At 40.2% G+C, this 23,235-nt stretch overlaps 1 protein-coding gene across 3 annotated transcripts; it reads left to right on the top strand.

Annotated features, from left to right (window-relative positions):
• Positions 1-12,583: 12,583 nt before the first annotated feature.
• hao2 (hydroxyacid oxidase 2 (long chain)) lies at positions 12,584-23,016 on the top strand. 3 transcript variants are annotated; one of them, XM_034574959.1, is made up of 9 exons: positions 12,585-12,810; positions 14,643-14,694; positions 16,442-16,594; positions 18,389-18,540; positions 19,007-19,290; positions 20,417-20,638; positions 21,168-21,326; positions 21,741-21,810; positions 22,547-23,016. In XM_034574959.1, exons 2-9 carry the CDS (start codon positions 14,678-14,680, stop codon positions 22,600-22,602), a joined length of 1,113 nt encoding a protein of 370 aa, XP_034430850.1. In that variant the 5' UTR covers positions 12,585-12,810; positions 14,643-14,677; the 3' UTR covers positions 22,603-23,016. The 3 variants fall into 3 exon arrangements, with proteins under 3 accessions (XP_034430852.1, XP_034430850.1, XP_034430851.1); XM_034574960.1 differs by having other exon boundaries at positions 12,587-12,810; positions 20,420-20,638; XM_034574961.1 differs by lacking the exon at positions 21,741-21,810 and having other exon boundaries at positions 12,584-12,810.
• Positions 23,017-23,235: the final 219 nt, after the last annotated feature.

The raw sequence follows: 23,235 nt of genomic DNA, 5'->3' as shown, positions 1-23,235 counted from the left end.
GCGATTTCCAGCAAACTGTTGATTTGGAAATGGAAGAATAACGAAATTCTGCATATAAAGGTGGAAAGCGAGGGTTCTCAAATGATCCTTCTGGACGATTTTCGTGTTTTGATGAGAGCACTTTACATACATCTTTGAAGAGCAGGGCTGTGGACAGATCTGTCATTTCTGTGTTTCATATGTCTTTTATTAAGCAGGACGGTGTCTTGGGACAGAAGTTGTTCTTTTACATGAGTCATGGCCAAAATCTCCCTGAGCATGAGCTGCTTGTATTGTTTTATTTCACAATCATACACTTGTAATTCATTAAATGTTAACACGCCTCATTGCAACCACAGTTTCCTCACAAGCAGTTCTGCACGATCCACCTTGCTCATGGGCATCTCCTGTAAGTGCTCCCAGGGAACGGAGCTGTTTTTTCTCTCCGTGGGCAGAGGGAAGGGAAGTCCTGAAGAGGGATTCACCAGGAAACCACAAGTCTTAAATAGCCTGTCGGAGGATTACTGCGAGATCTCGTCAGAGCCGGACTGACAGAGAAATATGCCTCCCAACACAACCGTGCAGCTTTTATCAGCCGTGCCAAGCAGGACGGGTTATTTGGCCTTTTTTTCCTCTTCTCTCTCTCTCTCTCTCTCGTTTTTTTGGAATAAGGGAAGAGGAATGAGGAGGGCAATGTTCCTTCTTTCCATCAAGAGATGCGGAGCTGAGGACTTGTGCCAGCGAGCAGAGCTTTGAAAGTGAAACGTAAGAATGGCAGATCACAGAGGCCAAAGAAAAATGATATTCTCCTCGTTACGACTCCCCCGGCCAGAACCTTTGTTGTGGGGGCTTCTGCTTTTAACTGGAAACAGGTCCAGGCGCCTCCTGTGTTTCTGCTGCATCCCTCACACACACACACACACACACACACAAATAGCCTCATACACATGCTTGCGTCTACAGTACATTCGGGTACACTCGCACACACATGCATTTAAAGTCTCCATCATCCCTCCATCCCCTAAACCCTGGTGACAGCTTGTTAAACCTGATGCCACGTGCAAAGCCTCGCTCTCTGCAGGGTCTTTGTCCTCACCTGTCAGTGGAGACACCAGGTGGCCAGGTGGGGGCGTCCTACTGTAGATGGCAGGAGGAAACCAAAGAGACCACGTTACAGGTACTATAAGATAAGAGCGGGCAGGAAGAGAAGGAGTCTACAACATCCCTCTTGAGCATATAAATCTGTCAGCACCATCCTGTTCTCACTCTCTATCTCCTCCTGAAAAGTATTTGGCAAACTTTAAATCTGAGCGCGTCAGTAAGGTTTGGTTTTTCAGATTTGTTGTCGGATATTCGTTTTTTATTTTTAAAGAGAAGCGTGTAAAAGACGGAGGATGTATCTCACCTTTTTCTAGTTTGTTGTAAACCCAGGTTGGGGTGATGATAAATATTCAAATGAAAAGATAATTAGATTCACGATTTGACAGTAAATGTATGTTATGTGTCACATTCTGTAATCTGGGGTCGACGTGGCAGAGTGGGCCCTCCACTCTCTGCTGGTTCCCACACAGTTGTAGTTCTGGCGCTGGAGCAAACGTTTATAGGCGAGACTGAGTCCGAATTCCTGGTTTGGATGTTTTCCCTCATGCTGCAAAAAATGAAAATCATATTAACGAAAGATTGTGTCTCGTTTTGAAAGCAGAAATTTTATCACATTATGCCAATGTTAAATAATGTAAATAACTTTATTTCAGACCCGTTTTTACCTGTAATAGAATTTTTAAATGACGTCGACAGGAGGATTTGATCAAATCACTGCAAAAAATTTGTAGGAATCTGTTTTGCATTAGATGTTTTCAATAAAGTCAAATTCCAGCTCTCTGTATTGGATTAAACGGTTTCTAATAGTGGATACTCTTAAATGAAACACCCCAGAGTCGTCACAGCACAATACCATCATCTCACTTCATCCCTCGAGGGTTGCCACACACACACACACACACACACACACACACACACACACACACACACACACACACACACACTATCAAACTAAAAATACACTACGATTATGGTTTGACATGATATCTGATACAGCCTATTTTTATGGATTTAATGCTTTGTTGAATCAAACTGAAAATGTGTAAAACTAATGTGGCGCCACTTTTCATTTGGTAGATAAGCCGTTTTGTGCCCGTCATGCTGTTTCCATATTTTGGGGCGAGGGGAAAACCAACAGGCTTCAGAGGCAGAGCCTGTGGCTAGGTGGGCGTCGCTTTAGCGTGTGAGCACTCATCTTTTTGGAATTAAAAGAGGAGGTGATTGACAACTTTTCGTGATGGCCGGAGGGGAGATTCAGAGACCTTGTTTTGACTGACACACACACACACACACACACACACACACATGCATGCAAATAGAATCACATGTGTGCTCATGCAAACTTTTCCCAAAAGCCCACAATTTGTCCAGTTTTCATCAGAGGGGGAAAATGAGAGTTTAGCATACTGACTATAATCCATAACAAATCCTTAGTTCCTGCTGCCAAACCAAAAAATCAAAAGCCCAGATTTGAAATAAACAACTGTGGACTTTGACTTGTAAAACCCAGTTATTTGAGGATGAAGGAACTTGGGTTCATACAGACAGGAATCCCAGTAAAACATATTTAAACTTTAACCTCTTTAATGCGAACTTGAAAGTCTGCTATTGTCTCTCGCTGCCTTCGTATTGGCAGGGACACAGTCAGTCAGTGAAGTGATTCCCATCCCTCTCGCCTCGTTCCACATCTGCTGCATATCATTAGATGGAAAAATCCAGTAAAAATATTTACTTGCCGCTCGGCTCTTTGAGCTAAATATACTTCTCCAGTTGTCTTCGGATTGATTGGACTCTGAGAGATGGCGATGGTGACGGCCTCTCTTTGAGTGCAGCTGACACGAATCAGGTGTCTGATTTTCATCAAGCGTGTCCGTCCTGCGACAGATTAGAGCGGCGAGGACCAGCGAGGAGATTAATGCCTTCTGCCGTTTAACCTCCAGAAACACACACAGACCGTAGAGTTTAGAAATCTTAAGCTCCCTCGACTCTTTCTGCCTGACACGTATCTGTGTTTATATTACAGACTCATTTCCCGCACACTGTGTTGTGGCTTCCACCATTCTTGACTAATTTCCACAAACCCTTAATTGATTCTCCTAAATGAGGCGTGTGGCTCCTCCATCACTTCAGTAATGGAGAGGATTTGGCCAAACTGTTTTACTCTTTCCCCTCAACTGAGTAATGTTGTGTGCGATTCCACGAGGAATAGATTATACTGAGCGTATTCTCAGCTGTAATATTTATAGTTTTTTCCCTCTTACATCCACAGATAATTAGTAACAGCATTAAAGTGCTTGAGTTGGGGTTTTTTAATAGACGTGCCCTGCAGTCTGCTGGAAGTTATTCACCCAAAGTGGCAGTGGTTGGGAAAGGGACAGTGTATTAGTAATAATACAACATAATTAGAATTAAAAGAGAACTCATTTAATAAAATTCAAACCACACGGTGGGGTTGAAACTGTTTCACAATTTGCCAAAAACATCAGCTAATTTTGGCATTTGTCAAAACAAACATATCAGATTTTAGTGTTTAAATGGTGATTTCTCACTGAATTTACCATTTTATTGATTTGTTTCGGTGTTTCAAAGGTTTTCAGTAACTCAAAATGTAAACATTGTGAAAAAAATGACTTAAATGTCTTTGTTTAAGCAACATCAGCAAATAATGGCTTCTAAGTTTGGTACTGGAAAACATTTTCAGTAGAGACCAAACCTCATCCTGCCAAATGTGCTTTAAAACATTGTTGGGGCTGCCTGGGAAAGTTCAATCTTGCTTATAAAATACTTCAATGCATATTATTCCATCATTTTTCACCTGAATGTAATTGTGAGTCCTGTTTTCCAAAGCGTTGTTCGTCCAAATTTTCACTTATCTCGTATCCTTAAGCTTTGGATTTAAAATCACGAAACCAATCCCAGTGTTGTAAAACCCCTGAAACAAACCAGACCTTAAATGATGGACAGTTCCTTCGACTTTTGCTTCAGAATATGAAATAAAAATAGGTTTCGACTGTTAAATCCCAGACCACTTTGAGATAGACGTTAGAAAACTTTTGTATCCAAAGCTAAATCTCTGGCAGCTGCACATTTTAAAACTGAAAAACAGCAAGAACTTTGCATTTATCCATTGGTGTAGGGGTTATTTGTATTTGTGTGCATGTTGCTTTGGGAACATGCCTTCAAGTGTCCACCTGCAGATGAGCGTACCTGCCCGTCCCTATTCAAAATCCAATTTTCAGCCTAGCACTGGTGCAGGTCAGCGAGTCCGCACGTACGTACCAGATACACACAAGCACTTTGAATGTCGGCATTGCTTCATCCCGTGTACTGTGATGTCCTCTTCTTCCCCTCGAAAAGGAACCAAAAAAAGACCACGGGGATGAGTGCGGGGTTCTGTTTGATTCTAATTGGCCAGGTTATTGCGTTGTGATTTGCATAATGTCCAAGAGCAGGATGGCGAGGCTCGGAGAGAGCTGATTAGAGAAAATGTCACAGTGGATTCGCATTTCCCGCAGCGACTGATTGGACGTGAAGTTTTCCAAATGAGCCCCAAGGACGCATGAAGAGTCCTGAGACAACAGGCTATGGAATGAATGAGAAAATGTGGGAAGAGAAAGGAAAGCGGTTGAGAGGGCGGGCTGGAGAGCATTCTTATTTCAGAGAGGCATTAAATCAAAGCTCGCTAGATTTTCAATGATCAGAAAGAATCATTCCGGAGTATTTATTACACATTATTAAATAGAATAGCTGCACACCATGAGTTTTATGTGTTTTTTATGTGTCTTTTTATTTGCATAAAGTCTTTGTGTCCCCAAGGCAAGTTCAAGCATTCACCCCAGTAAAACGGTTCACAGATCCAGGCGTGAGGATACAAAGTTTGAAGCGGGTTATATGACACAAGTGAAACCCCCACAAACTTCAAAGTGTTTGGTTTTTATCATCCATTATTTCCTCTCAGGAAAAACACAAGTGATTATTCTGCAGAGGGTTTCGCTGAAAGTCGAAGAGAAACATAGAGACAACAGCACGCATGCAAACAGTCTCTGCAGCTGAAAGACAAGAGTCCCTCTCTGCATCTGTGAACTCGCTGCAAACGCGGCAAGTTATCGGCAAGTTCGGTTCTCTGTTTTCACAGGTAAGTGCACATTTGACATTTGTCACATTTTTTGAAACAGGCTAAATCAAATGTCTTAAATTTGATTATAAATAAACCCAAAATATTGTACGAGAGGAAATGACTTAGCATTAACACACAGGTTCATCAGTAACAAACCACACACACAATCAGAGCAAAAGTCTAATACCTCTTATCTCCTCCTGACTGAGCTCAACCACAGTCAAATTACCCACATATCTGTTGCAGCCATGTTACATGTGCATCATGTTGCTAACATCATGTTGTTCTGTGCACAATATGCTAACTTAATTATCTCTTAAAAAGACACATTTTTATAGCTGTGCTTTCTCCCAGTTCTGTTCATGTCGTCTATTTGAACAATTTAAGTCTTTTGTTTTATCTTGTTATTACTCTTTTCACATCTTTATTATTTTGTATTTCTCTATCTGTGCCTCTGTTTGATCTTTTAAATAGTTTATTATTGTTTGCTTTTGTTCACCTTCCATTTGTCATTTTCAACTTGTAAAGCAGCTTGTGTTTTGAGAGGTGCTATAAAATAATTTGTTAATTATTATTATTATTATAATTTTACATTTGCAGTTATGAATTCATCGTTGGTTTAAAGATAATTTCCATTTCCATTGTATTCCATTGTTAGTAACTGTTCTACAGATTCTCAATAAAAACACTGTATCACTCAGTCTCCTGCTGCGTTCTTCATATGTGGAAGACAAACTCTAGAAAATGCCCAGAAAATGGGAATCTTTTTATGTTTGAAAACAGCTCATGTCTTGTTACCTGTCACCACAAACCTCTACTGGGAAATAGGAAAATATTTTACAAGCGAAGCATTAGCAAGGAAAGTTTAAATACAAACTGTAGCATGGCAATACTTATTCATATTTATATATATTTTTAATCTCTAGTCTCTACTTGTTTTATCTCCCGACATAAAGTCCAAACTCTCGCAGAGAGGACCAGTCACAGATCTTTATAACTGAAGGGGAGATTTATTGCTCATGAAAAACATCAGCACAGTATCTGATGAAGGAAAAACAAGGAGCTCTCTGCAGAAATAAAACCTTGCCATCTTTGTCCACTTGAAGTCATTATTAAATTGGCTCTATGGTTAAAACTGAAGCCAACACTTATCAACTGGATCTGGTCTTCATCTGGGACGTTTGGCAGATGCACGTTTACAGTTTATCCCCTGGGTGTTGATATTTTACTACCAACAAGTCTTGAATGTTCTTGTGAGGAAAACCCAGAGATAAGATCATGACGAAGCCACTTAAGTTTTCATCTTAATAACGTTTGATGTGTTGTCCGTCGGCTTAGAAGTTGAAAAAATCGTTTTTTCTCTTTGTCATTCATAATCACTGTCAGTCAAATAGAGCAGTGAGTGATGATGTAGAGCTGCTCAACGGTTACACACACGCAGACCACACACACACACACCTCCCTCAGGCTATCATGTTACCGTGCATTAGTTAGATTAGCAAAACACAATTTCAATCATTGTCAATTAGAAATGACAGTTAACTCCAACAACACAAATGAAGATCCGGCAACTGTCTCGACTTTTCACCGTTTGTCGCCACAGATTTCCAAACCTGTCAAAACTCTGCTCCTCTGGACGTTTAACGACAAAACTAATCTCCCTCTCATGATGAACAGTGACTGACAGAAAATGAGTCGGAATGTCAGTTTGTGTCTTTTCCCTGCAAAATAATTAAGTGATCATTTATCCGAGCTCGCACTTGACTTGGCTGATTCATCACAATTGATGAATAAAAATCATGAACAAAGAAACCACAAACAATAACTTCACACACACACACACACACACACACACACACACACACACACACACACACACACACACACACACACACACACACACACATATGTAGTACAAGCTGACACCATGCAGTTTTCTCATATGCGTTTTTTATTTAGTTCCGGTTGGTACATGTCTTTACACGAAAATACATTATTATCAAAAATGCTAATCCAACTTCAACATCAAATTCAATTTAGGTATCATTTTTCACGCCCTCATCAAACATCAAATGCAGCCTTGTGAACATGGACGACCCACTAGTCATGGGCAGCAGAGGCCAAACCGTAATGAGACGTCTGGTCTACAAAGGATTTTGCGTCCCCAGCTTACCGCTGTCGCCTATAGCAACAGAGGTGCAGTGGGACATGACAAGAAAGTTTTTTTTAAACAATCGCAGTGTCTCAATTCCGGGTCTGCATCCTGTGGAGGCTGCATCGGAGGATTGATTGCATCACAGCGGCATGGCTAATGTAGGATCCGCCCCAGCCCAATCAGATTTATCGTGAGACGAGACGTCCAGTGCTCGAGTGTCACGCTCAACCAAACCAAGGGGGCCGAAAACTTGAATTGAGACACAACTAGTTTGTCAACAAAGTTCAATAAATCCTGGGATAGATTAGGCTGGGGAGGGTCTGTCCATGGGAGCCTTCGTTGCTGGAAGGATGCATTTGGAGGAGCCTTTGAAATGGAACAGCCTAGTTGCACGGTCTTCAAACGCAGCCACATTTTGGGTGAGATCACCAAAACTTCACATCTAAGCAACTGAAATAACAAAGTCAGGGTTGAGTTTCTGGTCGTGCTCGGAGAAAACATGTTGAAAATGAAATAAAAGTTGATTGAAATAAGTTAAATGTCTCCTCTCATCACACCAACTGGTTTTCCACGAGTCATTCTACTTCCTGTCTCATGTCACGTCCAACTAACCCGTTTCCTGGAAAACACGGACTCCTGCTCTGACGTGTGCGTGGGAACGTGCGTTTGCATTTTGAAGACGTCGAGTTCCTTTAATGTAACGTCACCGGACAGGACTCCAAACTATCACTGCACACCTGAGTGAAGAGAGCACTCTGACTCCCACCACAGAAAAGCCAAACTTAAACAAACTACAGAAAAAGGGAACGTGTAGAGGAAGTGGTGTTCATGTGCAGTGAAGGTTTTAATGTCTCAATGCTCCCACAGAGTTCACAGTCGTCACCGTGGAGTTTTCGCAGCTTCAAGCACACATCAGGGAGGAATGAATCCTTCACTCAAATCATGATGTGCCCCTCCCTCGTTCAAATTGAGCACAAATACAACTTTCACACAACACCACCGCCCCTCGGTAGATGTGAGCAAAGCGTCCATGGATGCTGCATGGATTGAATCATAAGAGTGTGATATGGCGTGACTGCAAACTGTGAGTTATGCTCAGATCTCTCCCAGACATCAAATGCTCTGGACATCCATCACTCAGCCGCTACATGACATTTACAGCCACTGATGTGTTCACTCCTTTGCCTTCGTTTCGGTGCTCGGAGCCGAGCACTGACACACACAACTGCAAATACACACTCCGAAAATAGAAACTCATCCATAAAAGTTTATTAAATGTCCTGAATGGATTTATGATTGTAGCTTCAGAGAGTCTTTGGCCTTTTTTCTTTTCATTTAAAGTATTTTTCATCAGAAAAAAAATAACTCAAAATCAAAAAAATACGGAAACACATACACACTGACATAAATGTGCATGTGTTTTAATGATTTTATTTATTTATTTTTATATATTTTTTTAATGATTTTTAGTTGTACAACATATCTAGAGTTCTTGTATGTACATTATATACTGAAACATTATAGTTCTATTTAAAAAAAAATTTTATGAAATATCGGAATGTAAAATTATAAAATAACGACAAAATGTATATAAAAATGTGGTTTTGGAACAAAGTCCACACAGCCAGTTGATAATTACAACAAATGTCTTGATGTTATTTTACGTCTCCACTTAAGTATACTAAAATATAATAGGTTTATTTGTCTAAGTTATCGCAGACGCAACAATTAATTTCACCTCTGATTTTTAAAGAGCTCAAAAGTTTCTATTTAAAATTTTCCACCTCAGAATTGTAATTATTTTATCTACATTCAATTCATACAATTCAACAGTTTTTTTTACGAACCATAATTTTTATATCAGCCATTAAAACCCCCGTCTGTGTAGTGTTTCTCACTGCTTCTCGTTTGGTATTTTTAATACACATTAGTTCAATTTAAGATTGTCATGTTTTTTAGATTTCTATCTGATTTAATTCTTTACAAATCTTTACACACATCAGACCACATCTCGTGGGGTTTTACAGTCAAAATAACTCACCATCTATCCTGAGACCCTCGAGTCAGATAATCCAGGGTCTGAAACAAACAGCTCTTATCTTTGGCCCCTTTCAACCTGTTGTTTGTCGCTGTTTAACCTAATTAATCATTTCTGCAGTTTTATTGCTCCTTTGTTTTAACTATTGTGGGAGAAAACCTGCTAAGAACTGTTTTAAATTGAGTGTGGCCCCCAGCAGCTAACGCCTTTTCTTCTAACATTCCTTTGCTGTTTTTTCTGCAAAAAAAAAAAAAAAAGCATAACCACAAAAAAACTGCAGCTCCATGATGGACAGCCATCAGACTGGGCCTCGCTGCAGAGTCCAATGAAAGCCTGCGTGGATTTGCGACCCATGTCCCTGTCTGTATTTAGTCTGATAATAAACCAGGGAAAGACAGAGGTGGAGGAGCTCGGAGCCTCGCCAGGGCATGATAACACCTTGGCAATTCAACACACATGTGCTGCGGCGTGCTGGGCTGCAGCCCGAGGGTAGAGCCTCGACCGGCATGTGGAAGAGGTTTTCCACTCAGCTGAACGTCCAGCACATCCAACACGGCGGCCCCAGAGCCAGATCTAACTCTGTGGTGTCAGGCATCCAGGCCAGCTGTGGATTAACACAATTTGCACCTCCTTTCGGTTCCAGGTAACACCCACACCTCCCCGCGGAGGTCCAGCTCGTCAGGTTTAGCCCTTGGCTCCACCTTCACAGCCCTTTGTGTGAAAGCCAAAATAAAACCCATGAATTCAGACACACACACACACAGAAAGACAGACGTCTCTCAAGAAGCCAGGTTTTGTTACCAAAGATATTACATTTACAAAGGGAAAATTCAATTCAAACGCTGTAACGAAATAAGAGCGAGAGAATCTAATTTAGAATCACTGCACCCCACTGCTGTTTTAAAACGCTTGAACAACTTCTCAGGGCGTTTTGTTGCGTCCACGGCGAGCGGAGACACTGTGACATCGCCATCTATCCATCACTTACATGGGGACCCTAGCATAACAAGCTTGTGATATCAAAGCTCAGGACATCTGTGTTATATATGTCAAGGCCCTCAAAACACCTGTCCAAGTCCACAAGTCTGTTTGACAAGTCTGACATTTGGAGACAGAGCGAAAAAAGTCTCTATATTTTACTATTTTCTTGTGTTTAATCTGGACTGATTCACTGGAGCTATAGTCGAGTGAATTACAGACATATCAGATACCAGCGGCCCCAAGCCCCTGCTAAACTGTTTATGAATTCACTGGTTTTCTCACACTTATCTTATTGTGCTGCAAGCCGCTCACAGCCAGGTGTGACGACACTAAAGCCATTAAACACTAAAACCCATTAAACAATCTGTGAAATAAGGAACCATCATTCCAAAGTGTGATTCATTAGAGCTTTGACAGTTGCCTTTGTTTTGCAGATATGTGATTGATTTAGAAATGAATTCATGATCTTACACCACCACTTAAGCACTGATTACATTTACATGGACACCGATATTCAAACTGTTGACCCCATTGGGAATAAGGGCCTGGTCCCACATTTGCAAATGCAAAGCCAATATCGTTGAACTGCAGGTGACGCCACGCTGCAATTTTTCCACAGGCAGCAAATGTTTGATCCGTTTCCTCGCTCGCACAGATCAGAAGTGAACAGGAGGCGGAGGTTCCACATTGAAACGAGGACGTATTTCTGATTATGACGTTTCCATGAGTTGCTAATAGAACATTCCATTCATATTCCTGTTTACATGTTACAGATCTGATTATGACACACAGCTATGACTTCTTTTCACTCGGACCCGAGGCATGTGTCGTCAAGCAGTTGGTAACTCTTGTACGTCGACGTCTCGAAATAAAACATTAGGTTGCGTTTTCATTACTACATAATAAGAAAACTCCACGTGTCTTGGTTCAATTATCGATTTTTGTAGAGTTTGACCTTATTCTGGCTTAGATGATCAGAAAATATGTGATTTACTCTATTGTCCTAATCAGCTCAACAGTCAGATTATCAGTGTCCATGTAAACTGATGTGTGTCAATCTGCAGAGAGGAAATGCTCGTAGTCTCCAGAGCATCAGCCCGAGGTGATTAAAGGTCCAGTGTGTAAGATTTAGGTGAAAGGGATCTGTTGACAGAAATTTATTTTAAAATAATCCTAGTGATGTTTTCACGATTGTTTTTCATCTAAATTATACAAATTGTTGTTATATTTACCCTAGAATGGGCACTTTATATTGAAATACTTTATATTTACACGGGGGGTCCTCTGTATGGAGGCCGCCATGTTTCCTGTAGTAGCCCAGACTGGACAAACTAAACACCTTTTGAGTTTTTTATGAAAACTGAAGACTACCACAGGTTCTCTCTCATGTTTGGAAGGGGAGGAGGAGGTGAGGGGTGTTCAGCTGCAACATGTCACTTCACCACTTTATGTCACTAAATTCTACACACTGCAACTTTAAGCAACTAAATTCAGGAAAAAATACTTTTCAATTAATTTCTAATTACATTCAAATAAGTTTGCATAACTATCGCAACCGCAGTGAGAGCAGCAGAAAAATGGAGCTAAATTCACACGTTTATCAGAAAATACACAAGCTTCAGTATTTTTAAAACAAAACGTTAACCATGGATCAAGACGAATCAGTCATGTGACCATTGACCTTTAGAAACATTTTCAGACATGGAGACTATATTTTGTCTGATGCTTTACATGTGATGGACTGTTTATACATTGTGTATAAAATAAACTCATAAACTAAACAAGCTAAACTAATCTGAGTTTGATAAAGTCTTTATTAGTTTTAGACTCCTGACCTGTGAGTGCAAACTCCTGCTCCAACACTTAATATACAAAGTACCGGAATGTGCCCTGAATGCTCTGCGGAAAAATTAGGCAATGAGTAGCCCAAAAAAATCTAAACTGCTGTTAACTTTAGTTTTACTTGTGCAGTGAGGATTAATTATTAACCAGGATGAAAACTTAATTTGCATTTGACAAATATGACCCGCTTGGACAAACTCACGCAGATAAAATACCTTCAGGTGGGAAGGAAGGGGAGATCACATGAGGGAGAAACGAAAGGAATAAAGGACAAATTGGTAATATGGACGGGGATGAAGAGGATTGAAAAATGTGGGAGGAAGTAGAGACAGAAGGAGGACGGGACAACAAACCATTGACCCGCAGCTTTTGGTGTGTTTTTGGCACAAAGAGAGGCCGGGGTTCAGAGTGCTGACGTGACGGCTTATAGCTGGTGCCGAGCCACCGAGGGAGGAGCGTCACTCTGTGAGAGGGGGGGGATGGGGAAGGTCGTACAGGGGGGTCAGGTGGGCCGGGGGGGCTGCCCTCTGACATGACCCTGTCACATGAGAAGGGAACCAACACGCACTGTAAGCTGGACAAGCAGCTGACTTAAAGGTAAGACAATGATTTCATCCCCTTCACTGACTTTTATTTACACTTTGCTGAATTCTACTTATCAGCTTATTTGACCTTTTTCAGCCAAATGTAGACACCTACGGGTTTTTTTCTTCTTCCAGATATTTTAATGGCAGCAACAAGGTGTCAGGTTGTGTTTATTTCCTGGTGATGAGACAAGGTCCAGGCTAACTATAGGCCCATGTTGAACTAATAATCTATAACAGAAGCCGATGAGATCTTATCCTTTTTGCATTTCACACTAAATGCCAAACACCAGGTATTCTAGAAACTCACCTGGACAATGTGCTCTCAGCAGCCATTCAATGAACGTCACCTTTCACAGCCGACACAGGACAGAGCTCTCATTCACCACACCCATCCAGCCACACTGGAAAAAACGATTTACTCACAGTAAATAAACGAATTATATTAAAGTCAGAAAAAAAAGATTTTGTAGCTGCGTTGTCTGGTGGAAAAATAGAGATTGTAAAAATGTACTGCAATTTGAGACAACACGTTTTTATTGCTTAAATTGTATCTATGTATAGTTTTGCAAATGTTTAAGTACAAAGATGAAATGGAACAAATAATTGCAAATATGTAAAATATTTTTTTAATACTTTTTAAAGCTCACATTGGCCTTCTTATTAGTCGTTCTTAAGTTAAAAAAATATAGGAAAAAAAACTAAAATGTAAAATCAAGATTTCACTTGTCACATCAAATACATTCTAGTTTAAATATTAAAAGAAAAAAAAGCAGGTTGGTACAGTTACAGTGTTACAGTGGTGTGGAGTGTGTAGTGTGTAGTGTGGAGTGTGTAGTGCGGTGTCCTGTTTACTACAGTAAATATTACCACAGATATTATTACTACACTACTTACTTACTACAGACATCAGAGGTCATATATTGGTTTTTAGTAGCTGCAGTACTGACACACACAGACACACACACACACATTAACTGAAGCTTGTGTTTACCTGCGTTACAGATGTTGAGTGTTTCTTTAAGAACAGACGTCAGTCTTTCAGATTCAGTCAGTGTTGCACTGCCCTCAAGTGTTCACAGATGAAAACTTATACAACAGGATTTGTGCTGGAGACATGTATTTATTTTATTTGGTCCCATTGAGATACAACATCTCTTCTCTCAGGAGTCCTGGTCAAGATGGGCATCAATGAAATAAAAAGTTTAAAATATAAATACAAGAATAACAGATTCGAACACAGAACAGACAATCAATGGTAAAAACATTATAATTATATAGAAGTACAAATTGCAGTAGTAATCAAATTCAACAACGTATTACTTTGTTTTTTATTTAGTTTATCAGATATAATATGAGACAATGGCTATCACAAATGTGTGTCAAAATCCAACACTTATATAAATATATAATATAGTAGTAGTAGTAGTAGTAGTAGTAGTAGTAGTTGTAGTTGTAGTAGTAGTAATAGTGGTGGTGGTGTTGGTTACAACAGTGTTTATCATTTTACAACCTGAAACTCTAACAGTAGCTAGAGGAAGCTCCACAAGTATTGTTTGTATTATTATCAATATATTTGTGTCATAGTAAGTGATAGTAGCAACATCTAACTTTAGCAGTAGTGGTACTCCTATTTGTAATATAGTTTTGTGATGGTTGTAGTGTAATGTTTACAGTAGTAGTACCACCAGTACTGGAGGTTGTATCAGCACTGTTAGCAGTAGAAGCAGTTGCTCTGGTCGTATTGGTCAAAGTTGTAGTATTACTCTCAGTACTGGAAGTATCAGCAGTAGAGTATCTGTATAGTCTGCAGTGGTGATGTAACTCCCTGTGTTTTATTCTCAGGTTATGAGTCAAGAGGGAAAATCTGCTGATTGAGAATGAACATTTGTAATCGGTGAGTACACTCAACTAAAACACAACAAATGTGCGTGGCCATACGTACACTGCTGTATGTACTGTATTTGTTAGTATGTAGGATTGTGTGTACGGAGCGTGTTAATGTGCGTGGCCATACGTATATTACTGTATGTACTGCATTTGTTAGTATGTAGGATTTTGTGTACGGAGCATGTAAATGTGCGTGGCCATACTTACACTACTGTATGTACTGTATTTGTTAGCATGTAGGATTGTGTGAAAGAAGCGTGTAATGTTTTTACTGTATTTGTTAGTATGTAGGATTGTGTGTACGGAGCGTGTAAACGTGCGTGGCCATACGTACACTACTGTATGTACTGTATTTGTTAGCATGTAGGATTGTGTGTACGGAGCGTGTAAATGTGCGTGGCCATACGTACACTACTGTATGTACCATCATTACCACGCTGCACTGTGTCAGACAGCTCTTGTCCTCACTATAGCTGCAGTCACCATCAGCACATTTCCAGCTTGTGGAAACACAATAAGAGAGCAGGGGTCACCCTCGGGTCACATTCACTGTCATTGGCTTTTATAGCGGCTCTATGAAAGTTTGATTCTGTGCGACACAAAAGCAACACAGTCGACACAAGGACTCACACACACACAAGGATTTAAACCTGATTAAAGGTCAACATTGACAAAAGTAAAATAATCATTTAAGTTGCTCAGCTTGAGGCTTGACGGATGAGTTTGTTGGCCGCGTGATGGTTCCACATTTGCTGAGGGGTGTTTGAGTTTGAGGGGTGATGTCGCAGCTCCAGTCGTCTGTGGAGGATGTGTCATGTGAGAGGGACGGACGTTGTTTATGACGGATCGATCGGTTGGGGTAAGTCTTGATGGTGTTTTCTGTTGGTGCCTGTAGCTTCTTGTCTCACATGCAAAGTGACAGATCCTGTTTGACACTGGAGGAGAGATGACAGTTTGGGATAAAGGAAAGCACCTGAACTGTGTGTAACACATTATAGATATGATCAAGAGATATTTTGGATATTAAAATCTATATTTTAAGTGAACCATCATTATACGGCCTGTGCATGTGGTGAAACGTATCTTGGAGGAGGTTGTGTTTTCAATGGTGTTTGTCTGACTTTTAGTAGGATTAGGCAAAAAAAAAACACATAACGTTTTTTTATTAAACTTACAGGAATGTGACATAGACCGGAGTGGATCCTAATGAAAAAAATCTGGCATATTTAGGGGACTGATATTTATGAGTGTGAACAATTTGATGCAGATCCCAAAAAATCCAGATCTATTGAAGTTAAATGTGGTTTCATAAGGAAACTGTTGGAGTTGTGTTTTCAACCCTGGCCATGTGTTGGTTTGTTAGTAAGCAGGATTACACAAAAATTACAAGATGGATTACCACGAAACTTGGTGGAAGGATGTGGTACAGGTCAGCGAATGACCTGGCATTACATTTTCCGGGAATTATTCTTAAGATAAGGTGTTTCTCTGACTTTTTACCCTGATTTCTGAGAGAAGGATTCATGGATCTAGATGCAAAAAAGACATGTTTAGGGAACTGCTATTTGTGAGTGTGTACAAGTTGGTGCAGCTCCAATAACAATCTGGAAAGTGTATTTAAATGGCTGGCTGTTGGGCCTTGTCAGAGAAATGCGCTCTATTGTGTGCCATAGTTTGTTTATTGTAAATTTCGTTCTTGTCAATGTTAATAAGCTTGAGACTGAAGATGTTGTGATCTCTGTCCCCCCCAACAGAGAGGGGGGTCGCTGTGCAGAGATGGCAATGGTATGCCTGACAGATTTTGAGGAGTATGCCAAGGAGCATCTCTCAAAGGCTACCTGGGATTATTACGCAGCCGGAGCAGACGAATGCTGCACCAGGGACGACAATCTGCTGGCTTATAAAAGGTACAGTTTACAGTTTCATCACAAATACACAACATCAGTGCAACAGTCCCTTTTAATACTTGGATACTTGTATTTATGGGAACACGCCGGGTCCCCTCCACACAGCACAGAGAGTAAACAGGATTTTTATTGACATTTTTAGTGCCATCAGTGTCACCTCAACTCATTTACACGTACTGACATGCTGAATAAAGTACTTCACCTCTAGAGGTTGACATGATTTGTGTTCCAACTCCTGGTCGTACGAGGACGCAGCTTGTAAAAGATCGTAAATCAAAGCTTTTGTGGACTTTAATCTGCTGTAATTAATTTCAGTTTAAACAGTTTTGTACGTGTGGTTGTGATTCCTCATAATCACAAACACTTATATTCCCCCCGGAGGTTATGCAGTGTTGTTGTTCCAGTTCCTTTATAAAGACTAATGATCTGTTTTGAAAGTTGTTACCAATGGGACAGAGTTATTTTTGTATCTTGTCAGAATGTTTTTCCTTTGCGTGTCTCCTCGTGCATTCCTCTCAGCTTTGCTCATGTCTTTCTGAAAACTTATAGACTGTGCTTTTCCTCTCTGCGATGATGTGTACATACATGTTTTTGCTACAACAAACCTGTTACCAAGGATTTATTCGCCGGTGCATTTGGCGTCAGGTTGGAATTTCTTTCTCCCAGTAGGAATAAAGGTTGGGTTGTGTCCTGGAAAGATGATGTTACGTCCAAGGTTTGGGAAAACAGAATCACAGCTTCTCCTGATTCCAAGAAATATGGTGTGTCTCAGAAAAACAGCAGGTTATCATCACAATAAGGATTTGCCTTCGATAGATAGACTTTCTTTGACTTATATATAGACTTATATAATATTAGATAATGTTTTTGCAATGCTGTGTCAATATTTTGGTTTGGTTCCATGACAGGTCAAGACTTTTTTCTCTCCAAATGAGAAAAATGAGGCAGAGAGTCAGTTTTATAGACTTTTACTTTACGTAATTATATATTTTGAGTTTTTAAACATAACAATGTTATGAAGTCATTGATTTTCATAGATATGTGCCATTTTATAACATAACACATATGAGACAATATAAACTTCCTTACCATTAGAGACATATATAGCCCTCATACCATGGCAGCTTTCATTTAAATAGCCATATTATATCATTTATCAGGCCACAAATGTTTCAGATCAATGAGTCTGATTGTTTAATTTCTGGTATTTAATACAATTTGTATTCGGACAGTGTATGAAAAAATGTACTCATATTGAATTGATGGATTAGGCAGAAAAGCATTTTACCTATAAACAGCTGCTTAGTTGATCATTTATACCATTTATATCAATACTGGGACAAAAATCAGGTTTTAATTGATGTTATGCAAATTACAGCTGCAAAAGATTATTCTCTTAAAAACAGAAATCAATAAGAAGCTATTTTGATAATCAATTAATCATATCGTTGTCTAATCAATCAGACAAAAAAGGCCCAAAAGATATCCATGGTTTCAGCTGTTAGGTCATTTTGTGTGACTGCAGTGGCGTGAACTGAATTATCTTTGGTTTGTGTTCGTTAAGCAAAGCAAAGCATTTGAATAATTGACTTAATCAATTAATCGACAAAATAATCTGGACATTAATCAATTATAAATCTTTAGTTGGTCAAAAGATCTTTAGTTGGTCAAATGATGCTGTTCCTACATATTCCCCACATTGTAGTTTTCAACCGAGTGAACACCATCATCTACCTGAACCTTCACCCCCTTCATCATGTTAATATCACATGTTCATCTGCTCTCCACACCCAGGATCCGTCTGAGGCCTCGTATCTTACGGGACGTGTCGGTGAGCGACACACGGACCACCGTGCAGGGGACAGAAATCAGTTTTCCAGTGGGCATCGCACCGACGGCCTTCCACTGCCTGGCCTGGCATGAGGGAGAGGTGGCCACAGCTCGGGGTGAGGACTGTGTTTGTGTGTTTGTGGGTCAGCGAGGAGCGTCTCTTCATTTGAATTGAACCGATACGTGGAAGATTTCATATAGGAGCCCTTAATTAACTTAGTTTGAGTTAGAGTTTTTTGTTCCAAACTTGACGAAACCCTTTCTCAAATGGAAAAGATCATGAGATTGTTTTTTTAACAAGCTTCTGTTTATCTAAAACTATTATCCAGTAATAACGTAGCATGCATAGCCAACACTAGATGGAAGCATATGACTGAAATAAAGGCCGACATGTTGTACAGGACACAAAATCATTTTCCTCATATTTTCTTCATTTAATCTTAGACTGAACTGAGCTTTCAATAATTGAGTTGATTAATAAATGCACTGCAGATGCACTTTGGTGGATCTTCTCAGAGAACCCAGAGGGTTTTTAGATCTACATATCAAGTCATTGATCACTTCTCATCTTTCTCCACACAGCCACGGAGGCCCTGAACACCTGCTACATCACCAGCACCTACTCCACCTGCTCGGTGGAGGAGATCGTGGCAGCAGCACCGAACGGATACCGCTGGTTCCAGCTGTACGTGTACCGGGACCGGAAGCTCTCAGAGCAGATAGTGCACCGTGTCGAGGGGCTGGGATACAAGGCCCTGGTCCTCACCGTCGATGTGCCCTACACCGGAAAGCGCCGCAACGACATCCGCAACCAGTTCAAACTACCGCCTCACCTCAAGGTCAAGAACTTTGATGGAGTTTTCCAGGTGACAGTACTTTTATTATTATTATTATTATTATTATTATTATTATTATTATTATTATTATTATTATTATTATTGCATTTAAAATGTACAGACATAACAGATAAGGTCAAAGATCAGAGTGAACATGGTAAATCACTATTTCAGTCACATCGCTTATTTATATTCAGTGAAATATTCATATTGAAATGGCAATTTATATATTTTCATGTTGTCATCAAATGTATAATTCCAGATTTCCTTTTCATTGTAGGTCATTCTTTTAATTATGTACACATTTTTTTTAACTTATTGTATTGCAAATATATTTACACTACTTTCTTTTGCGTATTAGATCTTTAGTATCTTAGAATTAAGCTCATTATATAATTAATAATTTCATTATCAAATACAAGTGTTATACATATTGCATATCATTAGATGAGTTTATATGTAAATATGTGTATTTAGGTTTCTTATTTACATTCTCATTGCCTTTGGTTCCTACTTGCCCATGCTTATGGGGGACAATTCTAACGGTAACACTGGGGTTTGCACATCTGCTGTTGAGGGATTTAAAGTTGCTGTATCAGAACTGTGTAATTAATGAGACTGTGCAAGAGAAACTGTAACCTGCATGTTACAGTTATAAATGACGTCTTCCTGCCATATGATAAAAACATTTTATTCAATTATTAATATCACATAATCATTGATTAACTGAGCACCAATGCAATGATTTAACTGCTAGGTTTTGTAGTATTTTATATAGTTAAAGCATATACACTGAAAAAATAAACTTTTTGGACCAACTTAATAAAAATCAGTGTTACTGGTAATTAGTAGTACACAAAAAATATTCCATTTTTATATTAGATTAAAGTTAAAATTGAGTTACTATAACTTGTTTGCGTTAATTACTTTGTGTGTTACCAATTCAATTTATTTATTTAAGTTGGTTAAGGATTCTGTTTTTGTGCATAGGAAATTATTAATGCAGTTTGTGTTATTAATCAATAAATGAAATATCACCAAAGATCAACTCAATGTACCAGTAGTATCAGACCTGCCCCCCCACAAGAAACAGCAGTGGTCCATTTTTATATTGACTGCATGCTTAAATCAGTTGTTGTTGTACTTTGTGTACCAGCAGGAGACTGCAGGCCCAGAGGATTATGGGATCCCAGCCAACACCTTGGACCCATCTATCAGCTGGAAAGACGTGTACTGGCTGCAGTCCATCACCCGCCTGCCCATTATCATCAAGGGCATCCTGACCAAGGAGGACGCGGAGCTGGCCGTGGAACACGGCGTCCAGGGCATCATCGTGTCAAACCACGGAGGGAGACAGCTGGACGGAGGACCGGCCTCGGTACTCACAGACCACATCACATTTTATTTCATATTTAAGAATTGTCCTGTCCAAAGTTATTTAGTGGGTATCACAGCCTGGGGATTGATGCTGTAGACGTAGAGGTGATGCTCCTACACAGTAGAATAAGAAGTATTATAGCAGCTAGAGCAGTTGTATCATGTGGCTTTTGTACTGCTGTTAGCTCTAAAAACACAAGGCGAGTAACATTGCTGCAACTGGAGTCTCTCTCTGATGAAATCTACTTATTATAGCTTTATATTCAGGACAAAGACATGAGGGAGGTTTCAATCCTCAAAATGTTTCTCAGAATGTGAAACTATTCCTTCATTGTGACAGTGCTATTGCAGTAATACTATTATAGTATTATATAGTTTGTTTGCTGTCGTTCTGGCTTCAAAATGTTTAAGGGAAATGTTTTTCAGTCTGTGGCAACACACACAGTTAAACTTGAGGTGCAGTGGAAAGCCAGTCGACATCTCTTTAATAAAGTGCACTGGCCTTACGTCTCCACCTCTGCTGCCAACAGATCGACGCGCTGTCAGAGATAGTGGACACGGTGCAGGGCAGGATCGAGGTCTATGTGGACGGAGGCATCAGGACAGGAAGCGATGTTTTGAAAGCACTAGCCTTGGGCGCCAAGTGTGTTTTCATTGGCCGTCCAGCAGTGTGGGGCCTTGCGTACAAGGTAGGAGAGCAGCACTGATATGACCGTGTGTGGTACTCTGTGTGTATGTGGGTCGTTTGATTGATTACAGATTGAAGTGTTTCTTGTCATTATAGTATTATTACTGACTGAAGTCTGACTATGTTGATCTTGGATTTGTTAAAAGCTTCACATACTAACCACCGTCCTCCACCGTTTAAGTTTATTCTTGAAAGTCGCTGATATTGTCGAAGCTGAGGCCTTCGTGTGATTTAAACTGTTCTTGACCTGAATACAGTTTGTGACCTGTAACACCGTCTAAACTCAATGACGTCCATTCGGTCAAGATCACATAAATCAAATCAAACTTAAATCAATGGATGATCCATAATAATTTTATGGATGATAAGATATTTTGTATTTTAAAATAATGATGGTTCCTGTGTGATCTTCCAGGGAGAGGAGGGAGTGAGGGAGGTACTGCAAATCCTGAATGATGAATTCCGTCTGTCCATGGCTCTATCGGGTGAGTCGGGCCCTGCTCGTGTTAACACACGTTAAAACACGTTCCCCACGTGATCCCAGGGGACTCACTGTGGATGCATTTGAGATCCAACAACTCACAACACATCAGGTGGTGGTGTGGGTACTCTGGAAATAGGGAGCTGAGGGGGCCAGTAACTGCCGGGCAAAAGAATACTACTAATCAAAATCAGTGGAAGAAAATTGTATTTAATTTTCTACAGTGACATTTTGAGGGGAGCAATGTAATAGGCCTAGTTTTTTTATTTTAATTTTTTATAACATTTTGTTTTATTTGAGAACATTCAGTATATTTTCTGATGCACATATGTAGAACACGACACAGATCATGTTAGGCACGGACTGAAACTGCACTGCACTGCCATCTCTGTCTGACATCCAGTGCCCCTGTGTATGGCCGCTGTCTACATCCACTGAAGTTCTCTGTGCAAGCGAGAGTACGTTCTCATCCGTACTTACGCGGTTGGTTGTGAAACCTTGCCAACAATGATTTGGAGCCGACTCTGCAAACCGGTTTTCTGCAAATAGAAATCTAGTGCAAGGAGATGAAATCAGATCCCACGAGAGAGACGCATTTGGCCTGAGGTGAACGGGAACGGGGCCTTTGAGACGTCAAGTCCCTGAAAGCAGGCAGAGTGTCGCCATGTGAATACATTTTGTGCACATTCAGCAATATTTAATCTCAACAGTGTCATTTTGTTTATATTCATATGATTCAGGCTGCAGGAACGTCGCTGAAATCAACAGGAACCTGATTCAGTTCGCCAAACTGTAACTGGCCAGCAGAGGGCAGCAGTGTGGACGAGGACGGCAGCCCCCCGAACAGGACTGAATCAAACCAGAAGAAGTTGAGCCACAGACTGAATCGTATGATGAACTGAGAGATGTCCACCTCAAACCTTGTGTATTTATCATTTGGGGAAGCTTCCATCACTTGGAAATGTCTTGTGTCTGACATCCAACATGTGTTCAGAGTGAAGTGAGAGTGTCTGGGGGAGGCTGAGCGTCAGTGGCAGATTTAGCAAGTGAATAATGAAAGTGTGTTTGCGTTTGGAGGGGATGGAGGCACTGGTCATGAAAACGACAAATTTCTTTTGGGTTTTATTGTAATGAGCACAACATATAAGGATTTACGCTGTGGTTTGAAAAGCTGCCAGATGGTTTTGTGCCATAATAAACACCTGCTGAGAGAATGAAGATTTGTTTTTGTCGAAAGCAGGGAAACACACATGTAGATGTAGCAGAAGTCTTTTACACTCAAGGAGAATTACAATTACTCTGTTGCATACAGGGAGGATTCGGTTGTACGAGTCTGATCGAGAGATGCAAACACAAATGGCCACAGTATCTTTACAGTATCTTTACAGTATCTTTACAAAAGTTTGTGGCAATTGTGAGAATAGCTCTA

The sequence above is a fragment of the Hippoglossus hippoglossus genome, chromosome 21 (assembly GCF_009819705.1).
Source record: "Hippoglossus hippoglossus isolate fHipHip1 chromosome 21, fHipHip1.pri, whole genome shotgun sequence".
In the NCBI taxonomy this organism is placed as follows: Eukaryota; Metazoa; Chordata; class Actinopteri; order Pleuronectiformes; family Pleuronectidae; genus Hippoglossus; species Hippoglossus hippoglossus.
Note: the sequence above shows the minus strand (reverse complement) of the source record. Positions and strands in the feature narration are given on the sequence as shown.